Raw genomic sequence first — 25728 nt, 5'->3', positions numbered from 1 at the left:
TCTTCCTCTCTCCTTTTCTCCTGCCTCTTTGTAGATTCCTAACAAACCATAATATGTGTTATGATCTCATTAACCTCATCTGGCCATTTTATTTTATTTTATTTTATTTTATTTTATTTTATTTTATTTATTTTTTCATCTGGCCATTTTAAAACTAGACTTCTTACACTTGTCTCTGGCTGGTCCCACCCTATGAATGGCTTCAGCTTTTCTGTGTTCAGTGGGAGTCCCTTAATGATGGACTAAATAAGTTACTCATTCTTGTTTATTGTTACTTCTCAAAAAAAAAATCTTGTTTTCTATAGACTTCATCCAGGTATTTATTTTAAAGTATCTCTTCCTTTCCTTTAGACATTTAATAACTTTACAGACAGGAACTATGTGGAGATTTTTCCCTCTCACTCTCTGATTTACTCTGCAGTCTGAATTCTAAGTATTCTCATATATTAAGGCTTTTTATTATTTATCATATATTACAGATTTAAGACCTTTGTATGCTTTTACTCCCCCAGGAATTTAACAACTAAATCATTTCCTCCATACACTCAATACATGTTCCAAGTACTATAGCATATTTTCTAATCTCATTTAAAAATGAAATGCTGATATTACATTCCATAGCGGAATAAAGGACAATTGTTTCCACAGAAAAATATGATATGAAAACACATCTGCCACAAAATTGTGCATCCCTTAGCATATGATTTCTGGAAAATTTTATGTAAAACACTGATGAGTCAAATCAAGACCAAAAAGTATAGCCATTTATTTTTTAAAAGTCTACGAATCACATGTCAATGAACCAAATACAGAGCTGGAAAACAAGCTGTTTTGAAAAGCCACAATACATAGATATTAATTCCTCATCATACATATACATCATTTTATTCAACCATATCTTGAGTAACTCTCTGCATTGTTCAGCTACCTTCCTGGCAGTGCAACAATCAAGCTTCTTAATAGAGTTATTTCTGATTGTTTTCTCCTTGTCCAATTTCATCCTTTTCACCTAATGTTTAAAATCCCTACATTGAGTACTCACCCACAAGGAAAAGCAAAGGAATAGGAGATTTGGCATCAAATGTACCTATTCATTGCTTTGTGCAGTGAAATGTGGATTTTCTTACAAATTCACTAAAGAGCTTAATATTCTTTCAAACTTTTTTTTTTTTTTTTTTTGTCTCTAAGATGTTGAGTAACTAGTTTGAATGCTCTTTTTCACTGGCTTCACTAAATCAGTGGTGAAGCCACAGATTCTGGTGTTTGAAGGCGGTAGCTTTGGAGGGAGACATATATGAATTTAGATTTTTCTGGGTGGTAGGTGAAGATGATGCTAACACTCTCTGAGCTTCATTTATATCACTTTTAAGTTGGGAATTTAAACTATGATGAACTTAAATGAGATCTATATGAAAAGCACTTAGCACATAGTCTGACCTCAATACATTTTTGCAGGTAGATGTTATTATTGCTAATAGGGCAGTGGTCATGGTAATAGAGCATTATCCATAATATATTCTGACTATCCCGTAATGTCTGTTGCTAGTCATCACCATCTAATATCAAGGCTTTAGAAATAAAATGACTCTTAAAAAATAATATATGTGGGAACATTACTGAGAAAATCCTGGGCCATAAGTATACAAGCTTCAAAAAATACTATTCATGGGACACCTGAGTGGCTCAGTGATTGAGCATCTGCCTTCGGCTCAGGGTGTGATCCTGGAGGCTTGGATTGAGTCCCATAACGGGCTCTCTATGAGGATCCTGCTTCTCCCTCTGCCTATGTCTCTGCCTCTGTCTCTGTGTTTCTCATGAATAAATAAATAAAATCTTTAAAAAAATACTATTCACACACATAGTTCTTTGATTTCTACAATTATCAAGCTGTTGGTAATTATGATCTGGATAGATAGTTATATCTAAAAGACCAATTTGGACATGAAATTTTTCCTTAAACATGTGCAAACATCTAGTGTCCTTTGTTTAGCATGTATAGCTCTCTAGAATTCTCCTAGAATTCATTTACTATTTAGAACACTCTTATAAATAGAATGATTGGATTATGATTTGCCACTGTTATTATAGCATTCTTCAGTGGACAGAATATATACTGAACACCAAACTTGTAGCATGACAGGCTTTGTGTTTGGCCTTGTGCTTTTCATGTATTACCTCTTTAATTTTTGCCCATGACTCTTACTTTAAAATAAAACAGACTTATTCATATTTATTTATGATTTGTTTATGAGAAAATGAAGACTTGCCCAAGGTCAGCAACACGATTAATATATGGCAGAGTTGATTTCAAGGTCAAATCTGTCCAAATGCAGTCTTTTCATTCACTATGTAAGAAGGGTTTGCCATGTGGAATTTATTTCAACTAACTACTAAGAAATATGTCTAAATATTTTCTCAAATACCAGGTTAATATGATTTATTCTGACTGCTCAAACCTTGTAGAACTGCATGAATTCATAAACCAAAAAAGAGGAAACAAGAATCCAGTTTGTTAAGCTCAGCAAGGACAGTTAAAAATAATTGCGTGTGTTTCTCATTTTCTTTCCCATTTCTTAATGCCCCTTCTGTAGTCAGAACCATGGTATAATTTGCCTAGATAACACTAAGACTTGATCTCTATTATATGTTAGCCCTCAATTTTTCATGAAACTCTGAAGATTGAATGGGATGTTTGTGCAAAAATTTAGATGATGTATTCTAAGAACCTGTATGCAGAAGTGACAATTCAGAGTGATTCATTGTCACTTTTAGGCATAATGGTTTACAATATTAAACCATTTTGCGTAATAAAGTTTTTTAAATCTCTCATTTAATCTCTTTTGGAGAGCCATTTCCTTGAAAGGAAATAGCATGTCATAGTCTCACCTGATACTCCTTGGATTAAAAGATTTGTATTACAGCAGAAATTTAATTCAAGCTATAGTGCTTTTTTGTATTGTGCTGAGTAGGTACATGTCCTCCAGGTGCCCTGATTCACACTTCAACTCTGACAGTCTTTGGCTTCCTGTGATTAGGTGTTACCTGTCTGTCAGTTGTGCCCACTATACTCTTGGGTCCCTATGGCAGAAGCCCTGTTCTTCAATGTTTGTATCCTAGGCTGACAATCAAATGATGTTTTTATTTTTTTTATTTTTTTTTATTTTTTAATCAAATGATGTTTAATGAAATTTTTATAAGTACTCAATTGATGAAAATAATAATATATGTTCTTAAAATTTGCATAATTCCGGAAGAAGTTGGTAACGAAGATATGTATATGTCTATGTTTTTTAATATCCTGACCTCTCCTTAAAGTCAGGCCTGACTATAGAAACATCCCATTTTGTAACTGCAGGAAGTCTGTCCACTTTCTCCCTCTAGCTTCATGACTCATCATTGTAGCCATTAACAAGCCTCATGGTACCTCTCCTTTCTAGTCTGTAAAATGGAGACACTAATGGTAATTAACTCATATAATTATTGTTAGGATCACTTCAGATAACGATCATAAAATACTTACCAAAATGGCCAGCTTGGAGAAAATTGTCAATAAATGCTAATATACTCCAGTATGTACATCTAGATGGCTTGCAACCCTGCAGAACATACTTGGCTTGGAATAATCCTCAAATCCGATAAGAGGTTATTAAATCAAATGGTTTAGACAACAAAAAGATGAAATGGCCCTTAAAATACTTCTTGAGAGGATTTACATTTGGGAGGACAGAAGAAAAACCATTTTTTTTAAACAGTACTACGTCTTTAACTTTATTATACATATTTTTTACATTAACTCATTTTTATTGGCAACTGCTTATTTACTGACTCAAACTGTGATCTTATTTGTAATGTCTTATCTTTCTTTCTTTTTTTTTTTTATGTCTTATCTTTCTAAACAGAGTTGACCTCCTTGACAAAGGGGAACTTTTTTTATCTTCCCAAACAGAACCTTGGACAGTACCTTATAAATACTTAAAAATATACAAAAAATTTGAAACAATTATGTATATGTGCATATGTCTATTTATACATTGTATATAGTGTGTGTGTGCTTATACAGAGAGAGTCATATTCTAGATACTTACAGAGTAACACATATAATTGCATATAATAAAATGGTTTGTGAAGTGAAAAGACCTGAGCATCAGAGGGACGCCTGGGTGGCTCAGCTGTTGAGCATCTGCCTTTGGCTCAGGGTGTGATCCTGGAGTCCCGGGATCGAGTCTCACATCGAGCTCCCTGCATGGAGCCTGCTTCTCCCTCTGCCTATGCCTCTGCCTCTCTCTCTCTCTCTCTCTCATGAATAATGAAATCTTTAAAAAAAAAATTGAGCATCAGATAACATGAATTTACATCCTGATAATGATATTTAATTACAAGAAAATGTTGGTAAAGTCACTTAACAGCATTAAACCTTGGTTTCTTCATTTAGATATGCACTAATAGAATTTTCTGCAGTGATGTGAATGAATGCTGTATTTCTCTGCTGTCCAATATGGTAACCACTAGCTACATGTGGCTGTTAAACACAAAATGTAACTAGTGTGGCTGAGGAACTAAATTGTACATGTTATTTAATTGTATATGTTTTAAACCTAAGCATGGGCAAGTAGCTCCTGTACTGTACAGATACAGAATCAAGGATGACAGGACATTATCATTTTGAAAAGAGGCTACCCTGAATTTCCTTGGTATGAGTGATACAGAGGCTGTTTTTCAGCAAAAGACTGTCCTGTTTTAAAATGTTTATACTCTCCCATAATATCTTAGGCCTATATAATTTAGACCCTTTTTCTTTTATTTCTCTTAACAGATCTTGAAAACTTCAAAACAAGAACAAGAAGCACTGTGTCTGTCCGTCAGGGTCAGGGGATGGTACTACTATGTGGCCCACCGGCCCATTCAGGAGGTAAACTATATATGACTGAAATGTGCACACTTCACTTGCTGCTATTTTTCTTGCTGCTGTTTCATCCTCCTTGGCACTAGCTAAAGGAAAAGTGTTATTTGCTGAGATTCCCAAAGTCCCTTTGTGTCAAGGAAGAATCATTGTCAATGCCACCCATAATTAGGGTAGGAAAATACCAAATTCTACAAATGTTCTATCCCACTGCTATCTACCTGGCACAAGGAAAAAGACACTGGAATCCACTAAGATCAGAATCCTTGCTTGGTAAGGTAACATAGGTAAAACTACCAGTACCTTTCTTCAACTTGATTGGTTTCAAAGCTGCTTTGTTTCGTCTTAGGTTTGGCCTGGAGAAGGATCAGATCCAGAACCCAGGTCCTCTGGCCACAGAATCTAGAGGCACTTTATAAAGACCCATAATGATTAGATCAGTTAGGAATTCATTTGAAATTTTTTATTTCTTTTTTCAAGTTTTTATTTAAATTCCAGTTAACTAATACATGGTGTAATAATATAAGTTTCAGGTGTAAATTTTAGTGATTCACCACCACTTACATACAACACCCAGTGTTCATCACAAGTACCCTCCTTAATAACCATGAAATTAGAAAGAAAGAAAAGAAAAGAAAGGAAAAGAAAAGAAAAGAAAAGAAAAGAAAAGAAAAGAAAAGAAAAGAGAAATCATTTGACTGCAAATAACTGAAAACCCAGCTAACGCAGTCTCCAACAGACTGCAGTTTGTGTTGTTCTCACACACATTTCCAAAGGTATGTAATCTAAAGCTGGCACCACTTCTTGAGAATGTCTTCTAGGATACAGCCCTTTCTAGAATCCTTTTCTGAAGTCCTTAACACATGGTATGGCTAGGGGTACCAAGTGTGCAGTCCAGACAGGAAGAAATAGGAATAGTCAAGGACAAAAGTCAAAAGTCTCCATCTCAGTTTGCCTTTGTATTATGAAAGGTTTTCTTTGCCTGAGGACCTTTACCAATCAATCACATCATTGATTACCCTCAGTGGCAAAAGGGGTTGAAAAATCAAGTATTCTATATAGATCAATTTGATGGCCCTGAAAAAAAATCATAATTTTGTAATAAGGAAGACTATAGAGACAAGCAATATAGGCAACTTGCAGTGTCTGCTAATAAAAACTAACCAAAGGGGCACCTGGATGGCTCAGTCAGTTACATGTCTGCCTTTGGCTCAGGTTAGGATCCTGGGGTCCTGGAATCAAGCCCGGCATAAGGCTCCCTGCTCAGTGGGAAATCTGCCTCTCCCACTCCCTCTACCCCCACCCCCACTTGTGCTCTCTCACGTGCACACTCTATCTCAAATAAATAAATAAAATCCTTAAAAATAAATAAATAAATAAAATACAAAGACTAACGGTGACTAAAAGACACTGCCCATAAAGGGCTCAGTTATATGGATGTTTAATAAATAAAGATATTTATTAGGATTCCTCTAAAGTTTGAGGTAACAAGATTGATAAACTCTATTCTTGGGAATTCTGGCTAAAGTTGAATTTGCAATCTGCTATCTTTGTTATTATCTTAATTTTCTATTTGGCTTAACATGATGAAAGGAAAAAAATTTTAAACTAAGAAATTGAAAACACCCTTTTATTTTTGTCCTGTATTCTGAAGTTGTAACTTTTCCTTTCTCATCTGATGCCCAGCTAACCTTTCCAGCAGGAGATAACAATTAGCAAAATAACTAAAAGACTTGTACTTCTGACATGATAAGTATAAAAGCAGAGGAAGAGGCAAGTGCCCCCTGGGTCTAGACAGAGGACATGGAGTTATTTAGGGTTCTGTTTTTTGAAGATTGGCAGAGAATCCAGATTAGATTTTGGTAGTTTGTATTCTGCGAGATGGGTTTACTCCTTAGGATGCCTGTTTTCCCTTCAAGGTAGTATCAGAAGCATTAAATTTGGAGTCCAGGACATGAGTTCTGTTTCTGACTGCATTTCAAATCATTATTTGATGTTGAGCAAATATTTCTAAATTTTCAATGTCACACTCTTCTTATCTGTAAAATGAGGAGATTAAAGGAAATCTCTCAAATTCCTTTTAGTTCTATCATTACATGGTAGTAACTCCATAAAGACTAAATATTTATCAAGGAGGTTTGCATTATTGAAGTTCTGTCATTTATACAAAGAAAGCAATTAACTGGACATATATTTAGGTTAAAGTAAAGTTCACTTAGACTAACTTTTCTCTTCTTATTATAAAATCTGATCAAAATAAGAATTGAAGATTTTGCTAATTTCTTCTGCAATCTATCTCACAGCATTAAACTTTCATAACATGGCAGCAACTCTAAAAATTAATCTTGTAGGCATATTAAGAAAAAAAGTACCCCACTACTCCCTGGTATAATGGTATCTTTGGGAAAGGCAAAGCACCTGAAGTGTTGCTGTGCTGCTACACAATGAGACACCTGAATACTTTTCCCTTCCCACAGAGAAATATATTAAAAATTTTCATAGACATCTACTGAAATGTGCTTGTCTCTGCTGGCAGCAGTCAGCAGCTCTGAAATCTGGTTTCTTGAGCTGTGCTGACATTCCTGACAGTCTTGATGGTGAAAGACAAGGAAATAAATATTCTCATTATGGGCTTTATTAGAAATTGCATGCTCAGTAACACTGTGGGCAAGGCAGGCAAGGCAAGGAAATTTGCAAGACAACAAAGAGGATCTTGAAGGTTATAAGAGAGCATCTCAGACAGCCATCAGTTTTGGGCAGTGGAGTCAATGATTATCCGATGAAATCCCCTCAATTACTCAAAACCCTTCAGTGCCAGCTGTGCGGCAGTGATTCTCTCATTGCTTCTCCAGGCTGTGTATCACCTGAAAGCTGGCAGAACCACCAAGAGCCACTGGACACACTGAGCGTTTTAGACCTAGCATATGGTATCCCAGTTTCAATTGTAACAGATCATGCAGAGGGAAGGAAATGAGTCAGCCTTTTATTGTATCAGTGGGATACTGAGTAATGGCGTGAGATCCATTGTAAAGGATGCTGCATGTCGTATTTCAAAAGCTGTGCAGTGTCAGACCTTCTTGGGGTAACACAGAAATGAGCAACAATTAATCTATTTTGAAAAGCATTTCAGTCAGCAGGTATTTCCAGTATTTTTCCAGTCACTACATGTAGCATCTTTGTCATCTTTTGCTTAATAGATATGAATTCAGTTGTGATGTCACTGCATAGATTTTACTATTACATCTTAATACAAACACCAAACAATAGAAATTACTGTGGTGGGCTCTGGTGTTCCTTCATATTAAAAATAGAGTTTATTGATATCCAGAATTTTCTCCTTGCTTTCCATCAACTCCAAGGTCATTTGGCACCAGGAATTCATGATGCTTAACCAAACTCTCATTAAATAGCAATAGAACTGAGGTACTGTGAGATTCTTTCTACCACTGTACTAAAAATTGTATTATTCACCAGTGAATTCCTCATGAACTGTTCAAGGGAAGTTTTTGTTCTCACCTTCCTTTTGTACGTCACCAAGATCCTTGCTACTCAAAATGTGGCCCATGGACCAGCAACATCTGCCTCACCTGGCAGCTTGTTAAAAAGACATTTTCAGGCTCCACCCAGGGCCTACTGAGTACGAATTCACATTTTAATAAGATCTCCAAGTGATTCATATGCACATTACAGTTTGAGAAGCCCTGAGCTATAGCTATGATTCTCATACACATACCTCTCTTCTGGCCAGTGATGGACAGGATGGTGGGGCAGACCCAGGGCAACATGTTAAAGCCATAGTTGTCCAACCACTTCCCAACAATATTCTGATTCTACAAATCTATTGTTTTAGAGACTCTAAGGCAGCACCAAATTTAAGATCCACCCACTTTGATCACCTTCTAGAAAGCCAACCTGGATTCACACTGCTGAGATAGAGGTCTTTGATTTCCACATCACCCAAACAGAAGGGTTGAGCACTTTATTTATTTATTTTTTGTCAAATTCATATTTAAAAGAATTTAAATTAAATAAAATAACCTCAGGACTCTTGGCTGGCTCAGCAGTTGAGTGCTTGCCTTTGGCCCAGGGCATGATCCTGGGGTCCCGAGATCGAGTCCCACATCAGGCTCCCTGTGTGGAGCCTGCTTTTCTCTCTGCCTATGTCTCTGCCTCTCTCTGTGTCTCGAATGAATGAATAAATAAAAATCTTAAAAAAAAAAAGAAAAATAAATATAATCACCTCTGACTTCACCTTTACTTCATATATTTTTGTGGTTGTTGATAAGAGAGATGAACAATCAAAAGGCTTTTTCTCAAGTATTTATCTTCAAAAATAGCATTTTACATTTGGCCAGCTTTTACTACATTGTTATTAATGAAAATATGGTTTTCTAGAGTATTAAAAGAAATCACGATTCCAAGATGAGTTTCATTGTTACAAGTTTTATAGAAACAAGCTATAATTGTCATAATTAGATGCTTTTACACAGAACACAGTCCCATCAAAGTTGGAATCTGTTCACATGACATGAGATGCAGGGACCTTATAACAGAGCATCTGTAGAGTTCTTTATGCTGTTTATAATGTTTTAGTTTCCATTATATTATCTCTGATCCTCACAGTAATCCTATAAGAAGTAAGGACATGTATTTCATAGATAAGGAAATCGAAGCAAAGAGATTATGTGGGGTCACACACTAATCAATGGCAAGGTCAAGAGTTATATTTGTCTAGAACGTGACCTTTTTTTCTAGTCCAGGATACAACAATAGAAACAGGTACTAGATTCCCTCTGCCTAGGGTTCTTTGGGCCCCATCCCAGATCAATTAAGTGTGCCTTTCTTTAGAGGGGTCTCTGGCCTCATTTTTAAAAGCTCTATATGATTCTAATATGCAGCCAGGGTGGAAAATGTGTTTCTCTACATTACAAAATCAAGTAGATCTTGTCTCAGCAGAACCTCTCTGTTTGCAAACATCTCCAGGGGCCAGGAAATTTGATTTGATCTGGACATATCCATGAATATTACAACTCTAAAAGAAGCATGCCTTCCCACAGTGTAGTTATTTCAGCTGGATCATTTTGTATTTACTGTAGAACGGAGGAAAAAGCATGAAACTAGGACACCCACATTCCAGGCTCAGATCTCCTATTAACTTACTATGTAGTATTGGGCCAATTATGTAACTTCTCTGAGCCCTATTTGGTTTCCGTCATCCCACACATACTGTTTCTAGCATCCAGATGTCACCTTCAGGATCAGGCTCACCCAGTTTCTTAATGAGTTCAAACCATGCTGACCAGTCTTGGCCCTGGGCTGATGTTGCCATGCTAAAATGATTGTCCTCTATGCCCAGAATAATCTTAAAGACATACACATTTTGTCAAGCTGCAAGCTCTACCTAACCCCACTCCCTGCCTTATTCTTAACCCTTGCCCCATACTGGCTCCCGTGCTTACCAGTTCTGTGTACCTTCAGACTTTCAGGTGTATCTTTATTTGCTCCAAATACCAATTCATTTTACTGTAGTATAGACACTAAGTTTAGATCTTGCCCTCATGTCTCACCCAAAGATGCACCCAGATCCAAACCTGGGACCATAATACACTGTCCTTTGGATTTTAAGTATTGCTGACATCTAAGAGGTTTACTTACTGGGCCCCATGCACCATATCAGACTCCCAGGAAAATTGACATCAGAATGAGTGGATTCTAGTTGTATCACCCTGTGATTTGGACAACTAGCCACATTCCTCAAGAAGCAGTCCTCCACTTCTAGTTTATTCCCTCTACTGTCTCTCACCCAAATTTTAGGCTCCCACTTTTCCCCTGTATCTTCATTTCCTGCATAACTCTCAAACTCTCATACAGTATTATGCTCCCCAAACGAAATTTATATTTGTTCTGTAAAACTCTCAAATATGTTGTTAGAATAAAAAAATAAATAAATGTGGCAGCAATCTGCACAGTTAAAAGCTTCCTAAAATATGTAGGAATATTTTCCTCCATCAGGTTGCATGTTGGGCATGGAACCTGCCTAAGAATCTCCCTCCCTCACTCCCCATCTTAAAAAAAAAAAAAAAAAGGTACACACTCAAGCTCTAAAAAGAGTAAGAGGAGTAAGTCATAGGAATGAAAAGTTCAGCATAGGGAATATAATCAATAATGTAATAACTCTCTGTGATGACAGTAACTAAGATTATCATGGAGAGTACTGCATAATGTATAAAATGTCAAATCACTATGTTGTACACTAATATAACATTGTAGGGCAACTATACTTCAATTAAAAACATATATATTAGAAGTTAAACTTGGGTAAACCACCTTTTATAATATTTTTATGGAAAATGCATTCTGAGTTTTATGTCTAAAGTAAGAAACGTCATATATTTACTTATAGACATTGATTGCATTTCAATGAGGAAATGATAACCTTTAATGATAGGTTAATCAGTACCACAGACTACTAGGTATTTTGTTATTGTTTGGGGGTATTTTTGTTTTGTTTTGTTTTTGGCATTAAACATTATTTTTTTTAAGACTTATTTATTTGTTTGAGAGAGAGCAAGAGAGGGTAGGAGGAAAAGGCAGAAGGAGAGGGAGAGAGAGTCTCAAGCAGACTCTGCACTGAGTACAGAGCCCAACATGGGGCTTGATCTCAAGACCCTGAGATCAGGACCTGAGCCTAAACCAAGAGTGAGCTACTTAACCAAGCATTAAACATTCCTAAGGCAGTCTTGTGTGTGCTATTTGATTCTACCATATTCCTTTGAAATCTGTGAACCTGGACTCTTTCATCTGAAATGTAATGGTCCAATTCCTCCTGTCTTTTGTTTTTCTTCTCATTCTGCCAATCAGAGGAGCTTTTAACACATTAGTGATTTAATTGGCATAGGGTAATGTGAAATAGTTTGGAAGGCGATGCTTTTCTTCATTCATTAAGCCTCCCTTTTTTCACTCATTGAGCAGGAAAAAGAGCCACATTGATCAGGGACTACTTGTTATAAACTCCCACACAAATGACATGGGATGGAGTATTTCATGTTTGGGAGGATAGGCCACTAGGATTGTTTGTCTTTATTACACCAAATACAGGCTCCATTTCTCACAGTCATGACATCATTTAGTTCAAAGAAAGAATCTGCAAAGGAAGCAAAAGGAAGGAATTAGGCTTCTGTGTCTCAAAGAATGACTTCTCCCCCACTGGATATGACTACAAGAATTAGAGTCAATATTTCTGATGTCAGTCATCTCCACAATTAGTTATGGTTATTCTATGATGCTACTGACATCCTTTTTTGCCTTTGATTTTCCTATCAGCTCTTTACAACAACTTGAATGTCTTATGACATATTTTGGGGTTCCTCAATGTCAATAACTATATACTTATGTATAGAAAAAAAATGAGTACATAAGTAGCAAACATCCCTAGCCATAGAATAGTTCTAAACCTTATGCAGCTAAGCCACCAATTTCTTAAACTAAACTGTATAGAGAATTGCTGGTCTGGGTTCTAAGAAAAGTTCCCCAGGTATGATAGCCATATACTTTCTACCTACTTCTTTTAATTCTAGTCAGAGAGATGTTGAAGCTATTTTGCAGCTATATCAAAGCCTTAGCACTTAGAAATAAACTCAACTACTTAATAAATAGCAATTAATTAAATCTATTTGTGTTCAGTAGCCTAAAGAAAATCATTCAGTTAAAAAAGACATTATTCCAGAAATAAATTTCAAGAAATTATTTTTTAAAGATTTTATTTATTTATTCATGCGAGACACAGAGAGAGAGAAAGAGAGAGAGAGAGAGGCAGAGACACAGGCAGAGGGAGAAGCAGGCTCCATGCAGGAAGCCCAATGTGGGACTTGATCCCAGGACTCCAAGATCACGCTCTGGGCTGAAGGCAGATGCTAAACCACTGAGCCACCCAGGGATCCCCAAGAAATTCTTTTTCTATCTCATCTTTTTCTTTGCTTCTGTGTAAATGCTTGTTCTTTTTTGGACAAAACCAAAGCATTTTAGTTAATTAATGATGGCCCTAATTACCCAATGTCTCCTCTGGCACTTACACTGTATTTAATTTAATGATAGGCACTATATACAAGTATTTGTGGATAGATTTAAATTCAAGTTGGAAATGTCTCTCTTTTCTTTTTAAACATTAAAAAAGAAAATCAAAGAGATAATCTCCAGGTTTGATCCTTAGAACTGGAAGCCCATTGATCAGTCAAAGTAAGGACCAAATACATTAGCACCAAAAGGAAATGGTATTTGCGAAGTGCGATTTGATCCATAAAGCTGAATGATCTGCAAACTGTGATCATTCAACAAAGCTCAATTTCATGTTGAGCTTTCTCTTTTGGAGTTGTCCTGCCCCAGAAAGCAGTGAAGGATGATATTGTGTTGGAACACAGGTGCTAGTTGGGATGTGAAGAGTCTGGAGATGTGAAAAGCACATTACATATCCAGTAGAGTACTACCGGGGATGTACCAGCCAAAACAGAACAAATGATCAACACTGATCTTTCAACAACATGAACCTCGCTGAGCACTTCATAAATAATCCAGTGGACAATCACTGCAGGATGTATGGGGACCATTCTTGTTTTAATGCCCACTGGAAATGTACCCTATGAATCTGATCTTTTCAGCTGAGAAAGAAACAAGAAGCTCTTTGGATACATTTTCAGCAACGAATTGGTGTTTTGTCAGGTCAGTGCATCATGATGTTACATTGAATTAAACAGGATAATGGTGCAGTACGTAGAATAAGGAAATGCTCCCTGAGTCCTGGAAATTCAGAAATAGACTCTGGTTGGGAGATCAGAAACTTAAGGCTCTGAAATATTCAGTACTCTCAGGGATCTTGATCCAATAAGTGTTAAAGAACAAATAAGAGGGATCCCTGGGTGGCGCAGTGGTTTGGCGCCTGCCTTTGGCCCAGGGCGCGATCCTGGAGACCCGGGATCGAATCCCACGTCGGGCTTCCGGTGCATGGAGCCTGCTTCTCCCTCTGCCTATGTCTCTGCCTCTCTCTCTCTCTCTCTCTGTGTGTGACTATCATAAATAAATAAAAATTTAAAAAAAAAGAACAAATAAGAAGTCAGCCATTTTTCTTATATATGTATTTTTTAACTCATTCAGTTAGTTTTCAGATATTTAGGAAGACCATAACTTAAGTAGGCCAAATCAAAGACCAGAGAAAACTACACATTTGGGCAAGTAAAGTTAAAACCCAGAAGAATAAATTGTGGCATTTTTTCTAGAGATAGGGTTATAGCTTCTGATGCTGTGTAGAATTAGAATACTGATTTAAGAGAAAATTATTTAGTTTAATTGAGTGGCTGTATATTCATCAAGGATGCACAATATAGATGAAAAACCTTTTTTTAACCAATTACACTGATTTGCACTAACTCTATTCACTAATAATTTTGTCATTTGAGACATATAAAGTAAATAAAAAATGCTAAATGGAGTAGTAAAAGTTTTACAGGGAGACCAACTCTGTCTACAAAATGAATTAGAATATATCTTTAATTCAGATCTTTAATTCAGCAGCTGATTGGGAGAATGTTCATGACCTCTTAGGTATACTGGCTGCTAACAAAACAATGGACAGCTATTCTATACCAAGCCAGGAAAGCTGTTCACATCTCCAAGTGTAACACACCTATTTTTTTCACATCAGATAGTCGCAGGTTAACACATTATCATAATCTCCACTGTCAAAATTAACCCCTGGAAAGGAGTTGTATTATAACAACACTCTACAGGAATTCACAAATCCATATGGCAGGCACAGCTGGAGAGATGGTTGCAGCTGATAATGTAGCATTTCAGAAATATCCAAAGAATCTCTACTTTGTGAAGTAATTTGGAATTTGTATGCTTCCTCATTCTCTTAAACAACACATAGAGTGGAGAAGAGAACACCTGGGAAATGCCAGATAGTTTGGTTGTAGATTTTTGAGGCCAAGTTCTCATCATTTTTTGCAAACTTTTGCCTTTGGAAAGGTAAACAAGATTTTAAAAATAAAAAGCAGCTGATTTAAGTATCATATTTATTTCATTTGTGATTCCTACTTACTGTAAAATAAGATAGGTATAACAGAACTCTGAATTGAGCACCTAAATATAGGAAATAGGTTCCTACAGCTTCTTGTCTATGAGTCTTGGTACTATTTGAATTTGTTCACTATATCTGCAAGCCAACATTTTTTATCAATGTACAGTTCTAATATATTTCAGTGGAAATGGTTATGATAAATGGGATTTATAACTGGGTCCTAATGGAGTATGTAAATTGGGATTTCAAGATTGAAGAGAATAGATTGCTTTTAATAAGTAAAAACATCTAACTTTAGCACCCTCTCAGTTGCCAGGCATTGGCATAGAAGTGGCAGATAAAACAATGATCAAAAACAGAATGGTTCCCCTACCGTAGGATTTATGAGTCTGCTGAGGAGTAAGGAAGTATTCAAATAGTCACACTGGAGTGTGTGCTTTTGTTTGTGGGCTGGGAGAGGAACAGGATTCAATTATCTGATTGTGTAAAATACAGGGTTACCTCAGAGATCTTGTGGGTTTAGTTACAGGCCAGTGCAATAAAGTAAATATTGCAATAACATGAGTCAAATTAATTTTTTTGTTTCTCAGTACATATAAAAATTTTATGTACACTATACTGTAGTCTATTAAGTATGCAGTAGCATTATGTCTAAAAAACTACACATACCTTAATTTAAAATACTTTATTGCTAAAAAATGCTAACCATTACCTGAGCTTTCAGCCAGTCATAATCTTCTAGCTGGTGGAGGATCTTGCTTTGATATTGATGGCTGCCAGTTAATCAGGGTGATGGTTGCTGAAGACTGGGGTGGCTGAGGCAATTTCTTAAAATAAGACAGTGAAATTTTCTGCATCAATTGACTCTTTCTTTCACTTGAACACACTTAGAGGCCATTATAGGGTTATTAATTGGCCTAACTTCAATATTGTTGTGTCTTAGGAAACAGAGAGGCCCAAAGAGAGGGAGAGAGATGGGGATATTCCAGCTGGTAGAGCAGTCAAAACACACACATTTATGATTTCAGTTCACCATCTTACATGGGCACAGTTCATGGTGCCCCAAGAGACTTAAAGTAGTAACATCAAAAATCATTGCTCATAGCTACCCCCAACAAATGTAATAATAATGGAAAAGTTTGACGTATTACAGGAATTACCAAAATGTGACAGAGACACAAAGTGAGCAAACACTGTTGGAAAAATAGCACTGACAGACTTGCTTAACACAGGGTTGCCACAAATCTTCAATTTGTTAAAAAGCAGTATCTGCAAAGCACAGTAAAATTAACTATGTCTGCTGGAAGGACATGATGTAGACTTGGAGAAAACTTCCTTGAAGAAGTCATTCTGGAGCTCAGATTTGGAAGGATAAATGAGTAGAAGGAAGGAATAGTACTATAGACAGAGCAACAACAGTACATATGTCTGGAGTGGGAAGGTTGTCTAGCCCTGAGGAAAAGTGATATGGTAATACCCGAGAGTGATGGGAAGAGTGCAAGTCTGAGTCTAAGATATAGGCAGACTGGGCCCTGGAAAAGCGTTAAAGAGTTGGGTGTTTTCCTGAAAGTAAGTTAGATATTGTGAAAGATTTTTTTTTAAGTAAGAGAGAGGATAAGTTAGAGTGGAAGGCAACATTGATAAATGGGCTCTTGACAGCTAAGGCTGATTTATTATAACCTAGCTCTTTGTGAAAAACAAAGAATGAAGCAAAATTCTCATCAGACTAAAAACAAACTAAAAACAAAAAAACTAGTTTTTTTGTGAAAAACAAAGAAAGAAGCAAAATTCTCATCAGACTAAAAACAGAGTATAGTCATCAAAAAGTTACTTGAAGAATTATCTATAATTATAGCTCAAATAGGCCAAATTGAGAAATAACCACAGGAGACTATCTTAATCCATTTGGGCTGCTATAAGAAAATACCACAGACTGGGTAGATTGTTAACAACAGCAATTTATTTCCCATAGTACTGGAAACTAGAGGTCTGAAATCAGGGTGCCAGCATGGTCAGATGAGTTTTCTTCTCGGTTCATTACAGGTAACATTTTGTAGTGTCCTCACATGGCAGAAGGGACTAGGGACTCTGCAGGGTCTCTTTCATAAGAGGACTTATCCCATTCATGAAGACTGCATCTTCATGACCTAATCATTTCTCAAAGGCCCTGCCTACTAATACCTTTACCTTTAGGGATAAGATTTCAAAATAGTAATTTTGGGAAGACACAACATTCAGACTAGAGCAGAGACTCATGACTAAATAACTAAATTGACAAGAAGAAATATGGGAAGGATATCTTTAAAGGCTTCCAACAATAGCCATGTTGTATCTCTATATCAAATATATTTCAATCTAGGCATCTAATTAAAAAGTCTGATGTCTGTCCCCTTATTATGAGAAAACATTTTTTTCACATTTTTTTCCTAAGGTATTCAGAGGAGATGGTCCAGTATACTTACCAACACACACACACACACACACACACACACACACACACACTATACCATCTCCCTCTCCCCCAAATCACTAGGAGTCAACAGTTCTAACTAATGCTTTATAGAGAAAAATGCTAACGTGGCATATTGGGTGTGGACACAGGAAAGGGGTTATACTAGTTCACTGTGAAGGTGATAACTGAAGCAGTAGAAAGCTCTATCTCAGTTCCTCCGAATCTTAATTAATGACCACCAGACACCAGTAAGATGGGAAGGAAACATGGCTATCAAATTGCTTTAAACTTAAAATTTGAGATGGGGATTCTGGGAGCCCCTGTGGTCAGTTTGAGTGGATAAAGAAATACACCCATTTTGGGTTGGTGAACCTAAGACCTGTTAGAAACACAACCAATGTTAATAAATAGAGTTAAATAAAAAATCTACTCCATGATGGTGACCTAAGAAAATACTCTGTGATAAAGAGTGGAGACAAGAGGAGGGAAGAGTCAGACATTGTCTGAGGATGCAAAACAAAACATAGCAAAGATGCATCTCTGTTGTGCTTTCAGTCAAGACAAAGAAAACATGGATTTGTGAAAAACACAATGCCAATGTGGAAAGGGATCTGACCCTGATACAGACTGGCATTTAAAAGGCTAACAAAGATTAGAAACGTAAGAATTAAAACCTGCAGTGCAGGTGCAATAAAAAGCCAAATGAACATCGTAGAAAATTGCATCAGTGATAAGCATGGCTAACTAGATAAGCTTTTTAAAAGAATGCAAAAGGAAAGTATAATGATTAGAAAGCTGCATAAATATGGAAATTCAAGAATAAAGATCCAATCTATACATAATCAATATAATTGACAAATATACTTTATCAGTGCATACATACTGTTTAATATCATGGCATACTTAACATTTCATACCAACACATCATCCTTTTAATAGTAAAAACATGTTGTACTTTTCCCTTTTTGAGAAGGAATCAAAAGTTTTTGTTATTCTTTATTTTAATAATTAGAAGAAATATAGATCAAGGTAGATATAAAAACAGAATGTGTATCTTCCAAGTTGCTGGAGACAATTAAGTAAATTGTAATATATTCAACCAAAGACCAAAGGTAAAGATAAGCAAAATAGCATGAATAAGAAATTCACAAAAAGATGACAGATATAAGAGTATATTACAGAAAATATAAAGAGGTAAAACTTTCATATAAAATATAAGAACATCAGATTAAGTTAAAAATTGTTTAATCTAACCAGAATTTGATGGCATTTATTTTAAAATAAAATATCAATTTTAACAACATAGACTTTAAAAAGGAAAGATGATAGATTTACTAGTTTAAGACCAAGTATTATTTATATGCAAAAACTTTAAATTGGGAAAAGATAATTTTTATTATTGAGATACACAAACCCTAATGAAGATATTCCAATTATATTGTTTTAAACACTATAAAACATAGGATCAAAATCTATAATGCTAAATATTTAGAAACACAAGGAGGAATTACTAAAGCATATTTTGTTACTTAATTTGACAGACCAAGTAAATAGAAATAAGGATACAAAACATTGAATAGTGTAATAATAAAACATATATACTAGTCCTCTGTTATCCACAGGGAATATGTTTCAAGACCCCCAGTGAATGCCTGAAATCGAGGATAGTCCTAGACCCTATATATACTATTTTTTTCCCTATATAATATATATACATATATAGATACCTGTGATTAAGTTGAATTTATCATGGAAGCATGGTAAGAGATTAAGAATAATAACTAATAAAAAATAGTACAATTAAAACAATATACTGTAATAATTGTTAAATGAATGTAGTCTTTTTCAAAATATCTTATGGTACTGCACTAACCCTTCTTGTGATGATGTGAAATGATAAAATGCCTATGTTGAGATTAAGTGATATGAATGACATAGACATTTCAACATAGCATTAGTCTACTACTACCTTCTGACCATGTGTCAGAAGGAAGATCATCTCCTTCTAGACCATACTTGACCACAGGTAACTGAAACTATAGAAAAGCAAAACCATCCATATGAGGGAGCTACTGTATATTTATATACTTTCCTTTCAAGTTCCCATGTAATGCTTATTGTAATTGGTTAAATAATAAGCCAAGAAATAAAATTTCAACAAGTTAAAATTATACACATCAAGCCTTATTTTCTACCATTATATAATTAAACTAGAAATTAGCTATAGATAACTTTATACAGCAACAATAACCACATTTAAAAAAATCAACCCATGCAAATTTCAAGTCATTTTTCTAATACTTACTGAGTCAGAGCACAAAGAACCATTATTTTTGGATGTTTCAAAATTTGAAGAAATGATAACACATGTATCCATACTGATAAAATTTACAAAAAGTGCACTCAGAAGGAAGTTAACAACTTTAAATGTATTATTAAGATATTCTGGAAATCAAAATCAATAAACTAACTATTCACCTCATGAAGGTTAAAAAGAACACACACACACACACACAAACCCTGAGGGAAAGAGAAGGAAAGAAGATAAAAGTCAAAATTATTAAATTGGAAAATAGAAACAGTATACATGAGACATCCGAGGGAGGTTTTGAAAAGGGAAAAAAAATACAAGTGGGGATGCCTAGGTAGCCCAGTAGTTGAGCGGCTGCCTTTGGCTCAGGTCATGACCCCGGGGGTTCCATGATGGGCTCTGGCACCCGGCTCCTCACAGGGAGCCTGCTTCTCCCTCTGCCTATGTTTCTGCGTCTCTGTGTGTGTCTCTCATGAATAAATAAATTTTTAAAATCTTAAAAAAAATACCATAAATGTGTTCTTTCCAAATCTAATAAAAAACCAGAGAAATATGAATAAGCAAAATTAGAAATTAAAAAGAGTAGCAGTTTTGCATACAAGATTTAAAATCATAAGAGCAAACTACCCACAATCCTGTGATCATTTGAACATCTTAAATGAAATGAAAAATCTATAGAGATCATTTAGATAACAAAATCAAATCAGGAAAATATAGAAAATTTCGATAGACCATTTATCATGAGAGGAATTGAAAGTTGTCAAGAATCACTTTCTCCCAAATGCTCTCAGTCATAAATTTTATAAGAAATGTTTTTTCAAAATTTTTAAGGTAATTCCCTTACCAAGCAATTTGTGTCAGAGCAAAGACAGGATGAAAAGCTACCAGTTCATTTAATGAAATGAGTATAATCCTGGCACCAGAACCTGAGAAAGACAATAAAAGAAGCATCCTCACCTGTGAATGTTAGTAATACTTATATGGTGGTAATACAGGTCAGACACGATTTTAAATTCTTTACACATATTAACTAATTTAATTATTACAACAACCATATGCTATAAATTACCAATTTATATATGACAAAAACCCTGAGACATTGTTAAAATATGACATTCTTCAATAATTTAGGAATGACTATTTTTGCATATGTCTACAATATGAGGAAATGTCTTAAAAATACAGATAACTCCACCAAGAGAATTTGCAAAAATCTTTCCCATATCCTGGATTAAAAATACAAAAACAAAGTTATAAAATAAAAACATAATGGAAAGTTCAAAAATACTCCTATGACCAGCAAAATGACAACCAACACCAAAAGAAGGTAAGAGACATATAAGAATGAAAGTGTTGATAATTATTAAAGCTGAGTGATAAATGAGGGTTCATTATAACATTGTCTCCACTTTTGTAATTTGTGTATATTTGAAAATTCCTGTAACAAAAAAATTTAAATGCAAGTATATGTTGGATTTAGTGAACTCCAATGTTGCTTTTAGCTCAGAGTTTATATGGTTCTCCATTGTTAATTACCTTTCTCCAGAAAAACATTTTTCTATCAGTCTTTGTGGGAGGAAGATGTTTGCATTGTATGCAGGAGCTTCTACAATGCATGAACATATGAGTATCTTGCAAATCATATAGCTATTTTATTACTTGTTCTCCATTTGAAAATTGATCTAGATATTCAAGTTAAAATAGCTGCCCTTACTACCCTGCTTTGAGAGATGCTTATCACTAAAAATGCCTGGATTGGCAATAATCCGTTTTGCTTTTGCCTAGAGCTGTTCTGAATCTCCAGTGGCAGGCCCTCACTGTGTTACTGGAGCAAGTGTGCAGTGATGTGCATTAAATCTGCACTCAGCAGTGCTCAGATGATGAGTTTCTGTAGGGAATGAAGAAAATATACATATAAACACCCCATTTTCAAATGGCACTGTAGCCTAGTTAAGAGAATTGCTTGCGGGGGAGTGCATTATGCTAAGAGGAGTAGTTCATTTTCAGGTTAGAAAACTTTAAATTCAAGTTGACATAGCTTCTATTTTTATTTCCAAACTTATCTCAGCTGGGGAAATATGACATTTGTCACTAAAACTCAACCAGTGAAATACAGGGAAGGGATGGGGAAAGTCAGTAGTCCAAAGCCTGAAAGGGGCTGTGATCTGAAACAAGTCATGTTTTATTTTGGAGCAAATACTGTACCAAATTTGCTTTCCTCTGGTAGACCTTCTCCTGTTACTTTTCACAAAATCCCATGTACCCAGCAGCAATCCCTAATGGCAGAAATGCAATTAATATAAGTTATCTCGTGATATACTAGCATTCCAGACAGCTCGTCAACAATTAAGAATCAAGTCTGAATTAAACTCAGAAGTTCAGGGCTGAGTAAGAGTAACGCTGTGTGTGTCAATTTCCTGACAATGAGCAACTTCATTCAACAAACCACATATAAGGGGCTTCCCTCTTAAGCCACATGTAACCTCTGTTTTAATGGCAGGATAGATCCATAAAGCTTAAAGTACAGAAGCTTTCATGTGGCTACACTGAAGTTTTCAGAATCAGAATGAATGGGCTCATTAAAAGATAGAACTGGGTAAAATTGAAATTAATCCTCCATAATCCTAGCTTTAAAAACTCTCATCTCTGTTGTATACAGGTATCTTTAAAATGAATTACAAGTATGCGAACAGGCTCCCCTAGACACCCTTTTACGTTCAGCCCTACCATATCCCTTTTCCAATAGAAGCTGGGAAACAATCCAGGGTTAATGACTTGAAGAATCAGTTTGCTTTTATATATACTGACTTTAAGAAATAGCAAAGTTTTTGGAGTTTCTGTTGACAGACTGATAGAATATATTTGCCATTCATATCCTATGCCTTGTAAAAAAAAAATTGCAAAGAATTTGGGGTGTTGACCCTGGGATATGTAATTTATGCATGACTCTTGTAAGCTGTTACCTCTTAATCACTCAGGAGCCCCAGCTCTTCAAGCAGACTAATGATCCCCTGCTGACTATCAGCTCTGCTTGCAGTTCTGCCTTCAACACATCTGTCAGCACCACTTCCCAAGGGGACTCTATGAAAGTTGGAAAGTCTGACATCCATACATTAACTACCCTGTGACTTTCTCCATTAATAATGGACTGTCCCACCGTAAGCTGTGAGCTTCCTCCCCAACACTGACTGCTTTTCCTTTTATGTGCCACTATGCCTGCCATCAGAGAGATAGCCAGAGAAAAGACATCTGGCATCTGTAACTCATAGGGGGTTCATAAAAACTAAAGAGGTAGATTGTTCTCTCAAATGAAGTTCCTGGAACTACTACATGATGAATATCGTGCTAATGGCCTCCTTCCTCTAGCTTGGTAACAGCCTGCAACCAGTTGTTTTTTTGTTTTGTTTTTTGTTTTTAATCACATCCACACTGATGCACACATCCTAGGTCTTTATTTATGAGATACATTGCTAATTGTTATGCGGAATCCTTAGAGATGGAGCCCAATTATCTTGAAAACATTATTTCTTTCCATATCTGCAAAGAAATTGTCCTAAGATGTGACAACTGAGTATGTTCAGATCTATTTTCCAATTAATTGTTAAAAAGAATTCTCTGAAGTAAATCAAAATGGCCTTGAAGATTTTGGCTGAATTGTTCGTTAATTTACCTCAGATGCAGATAAAAACTGGGGGCAGAAAAGAGAAAATTGGAAGCCCACTGGGCCAGGGTGGCAGGTTTTTGCTTTTGTCCAAAATACAAAAGAAAGAACAAAGAGGTGACCAAAACAGAAATGTGTTAGACCCTGTAGGTGAATGATATTTATTTTTCTACAACTCATAAATATTGAGACATTCAGCATTTCCCTTTGACAGGTTACTTGTCAAGTTACTATAACAATAAATTACCTTATCCAGAATCTGGAACAGCACTCTAAAACTTTCAGAGACACACTGAATAAGCCAAGTGTGAGATAATAGAGAATGGTGAAAGCTCTGATAAACTAGAGACCATATATCTCATCAAAAAGGGGCAGGTGATGGTTACTACAATGTATCCAGATGGATGTTTTTAGGATCAACTAGGCAATCAAACTGACCTCATCACCATGGAACACACTCAGCCTCTGACTCACTTAAGGACAGGAGAGAACACAGGCCAAAAGACCAGAGCCAAGACCTTCTTTTCAATGAGAATGTGGGAGTAGTCCAAACAGCAATTCAGAGACTTTTTCTTGTCCCCATAGTCATGTTTTAACAGCAAAGAATTGAGACTCATGTAGCCAAGCCTGGAGCCTTCTGACTTAGAATATTAATGGTTTTTTATTTTATTTTATTTTAGATTTATTGATTTATTTGAGAGAGAGTATGTGGGGAGGGTGGGGAATGGGTGAGGCAGAGGAAGAGAGAATCTCAAGCAGATTCCCCACTGAGCACAGAGCCTGACTCATGGCTTTATCCCAGGACCCTGAGATCATGACCTGAGCTGAAATCAAGAGTTGGACACTTAACCAACTGAGCCACCCAGGAGACCTGAAAGTTGATGTCTTAAATAGGAGCAAATATCTCTTGGAACATTTCTATAGGCATAGCTTCTAATGTCCCCATGAGGGGGCCCAGTGATAAGTGTCACCACATTCAGGGAAACCCAAAACAATGACTGTCCACCAGATGTGTGTAGTTCATTTGCATTCCTCCCAGCCAGATACAGGGTGCTTCTCCTAGGTTATTTTTACTATAACTCTGTTGCCTGGCCACCTGGCTGACATTTTACCTTTGTCAGCTTTGGTAGCAAAGTCAGTTAACTTTGCTTTTGGTAGCAAAGTTAACCTAAGATAAGTTTGTTTAACATTTTATGCACTGTTGCCATGTCGGAGTGTGAGCTCAGATCTTTCTTTTTCTTCTCATTTTTTCTTCCTCCTTCTCATCCTTTTCCTTCCTCCTTCTCTCCCCCACCTTTGTCTCATCCTTTTTCTTGTTTTAGGAAAGCTAGAAGAAGTCCAGATTTTTTCAATGTTAAGTCTCCCAACTTTTAAGTGAGAACACTAGAGTAAGGTACTAGACCAGAAAACAGAAGACCTGGGTCCTGGGATTCTAGCGATTAGCTGTGTGATCTACATCAGAGCTAAAGTAAAAGACTAAAAGGTTTGCTAAGGTTGGTGAAAAGCTGTTTTAATGAAGCTGTTACTATTTTCTAATTGATAAAAACCAAAGCTCGTGTGCTCAATGCCAGGGATGCTGTTCTTCTTCCCTTACCTTTATACTCTGCTTTATCATGTGAAAATCCCAAGAGTGAGAACAAAACACTCAGAGGTCTTTCAAGCCTTAAATGCCCATTGTTGGACAAGACTTCCCAACAAAGATGCTAAGAAAAGTGATGCTAACTCTCATGGGGTTTAGACCAACATACCTGCTTTTGTTTGCATTGTCCAGAGAAATTGGGTCAAAAAAGTAATATCTGGGTGTATTTTGGCTTTTAGACTGGTTTTGCAGATGCCGGATATGTTAATACAGTACAGAGATTACCAGTGTCATCACAGCTGCTACAATTCTAGTAAAATTGCTTCATATTACGACGATGTTCTATCCTCATTCATTCAAATATCTTTATTCTGTCAATTTTGCCATCATCACCAAGAAAATGTACCGTGGTGGAGAATTCACTTACAAATGAAGGAGAATTAGAATTATTTTTATTTTTCTGCTACCATTTCATCAGTCTAATGGGGACCAAGTCAGGGATTCCATTTTGTAACCTGCAATGAATAAGGGAATTATTAATTCCCAGCCTGACTCCAACATCAAATCTACATTCAGCCAATAGCCTAAGGATTTGGTTAGTTGCTCAATCTTTTTTGAAGAAACCTTTTCATATTTTTGTGGGTCAGAGGTTCTTTGTTATATAGGAAATGTATATCCATGAGGAACAGAAGGGAATAGGTTTAAAGCACACTTATTAGAAATGTTCTCGTTCATGATAACGCAGGCATTTGT

At 36.0% G+C, this 25728-nt stretch overlaps 1 protein-coding gene and 1 long non-coding RNA gene across 19 annotated transcripts in view; one reads left to right on the top strand and one right to left on the bottom strand.

The window, feature by feature from the left end:
- The window catches only part of CNTN4 (contactin 4), a 927650-nt gene that overhangs the window by 698270 nt on the left and 203652 nt on the right, over window positions 1-25728 (top strand). For all 13 annotated transcript variants that reach the window (XM_077858022.1, XM_077858031.1, XM_077858030.1 and 10 more), the window contains one exon: window positions 4814-4909. In XM_077858022.1, coding sequence (XP_077714148.1) covers window positions 4814-4909 — 96 coding nt within the window. The remainder of the gene's footprint in view (window positions 1-4813; window positions 4910-25728) is intronic.
- The window catches only part of LOC144289691 (uncharacterized), a 172076-nt gene continuing 158276 nt past the window's right edge, over window positions 11929-25728 (bottom strand). For all 6 annotated transcript variants that reach the window (XR_013357586.1, XR_013357574.1, XR_013357575.1 and 3 more), the window contains 2 exons: window positions 15685-15799; window positions 11929-12044 (listed from right to left, as the gene is read on the bottom strand). This is a non-coding gene — a long non-coding RNA (uncharacterized LOC144289691). The remainder of the gene's footprint in view (window positions 12045-15684; window positions 15800-25728) is intronic.

Source organism: Canis aureus, chromosome 19, assembly GCF_053574225.1.
Source record: "Canis aureus isolate CA01 chromosome 19, VMU_Caureus_v.1.0, whole genome shotgun sequence".
Classification (NCBI taxonomy): domain Eukaryota; kingdom Metazoa; phylum Chordata; class Mammalia; order Carnivora; family Canidae; genus Canis; species Canis aureus.
Note: the sequence above shows the minus strand (reverse complement) of the source record. Positions and strands in the feature narration are given on the sequence as shown.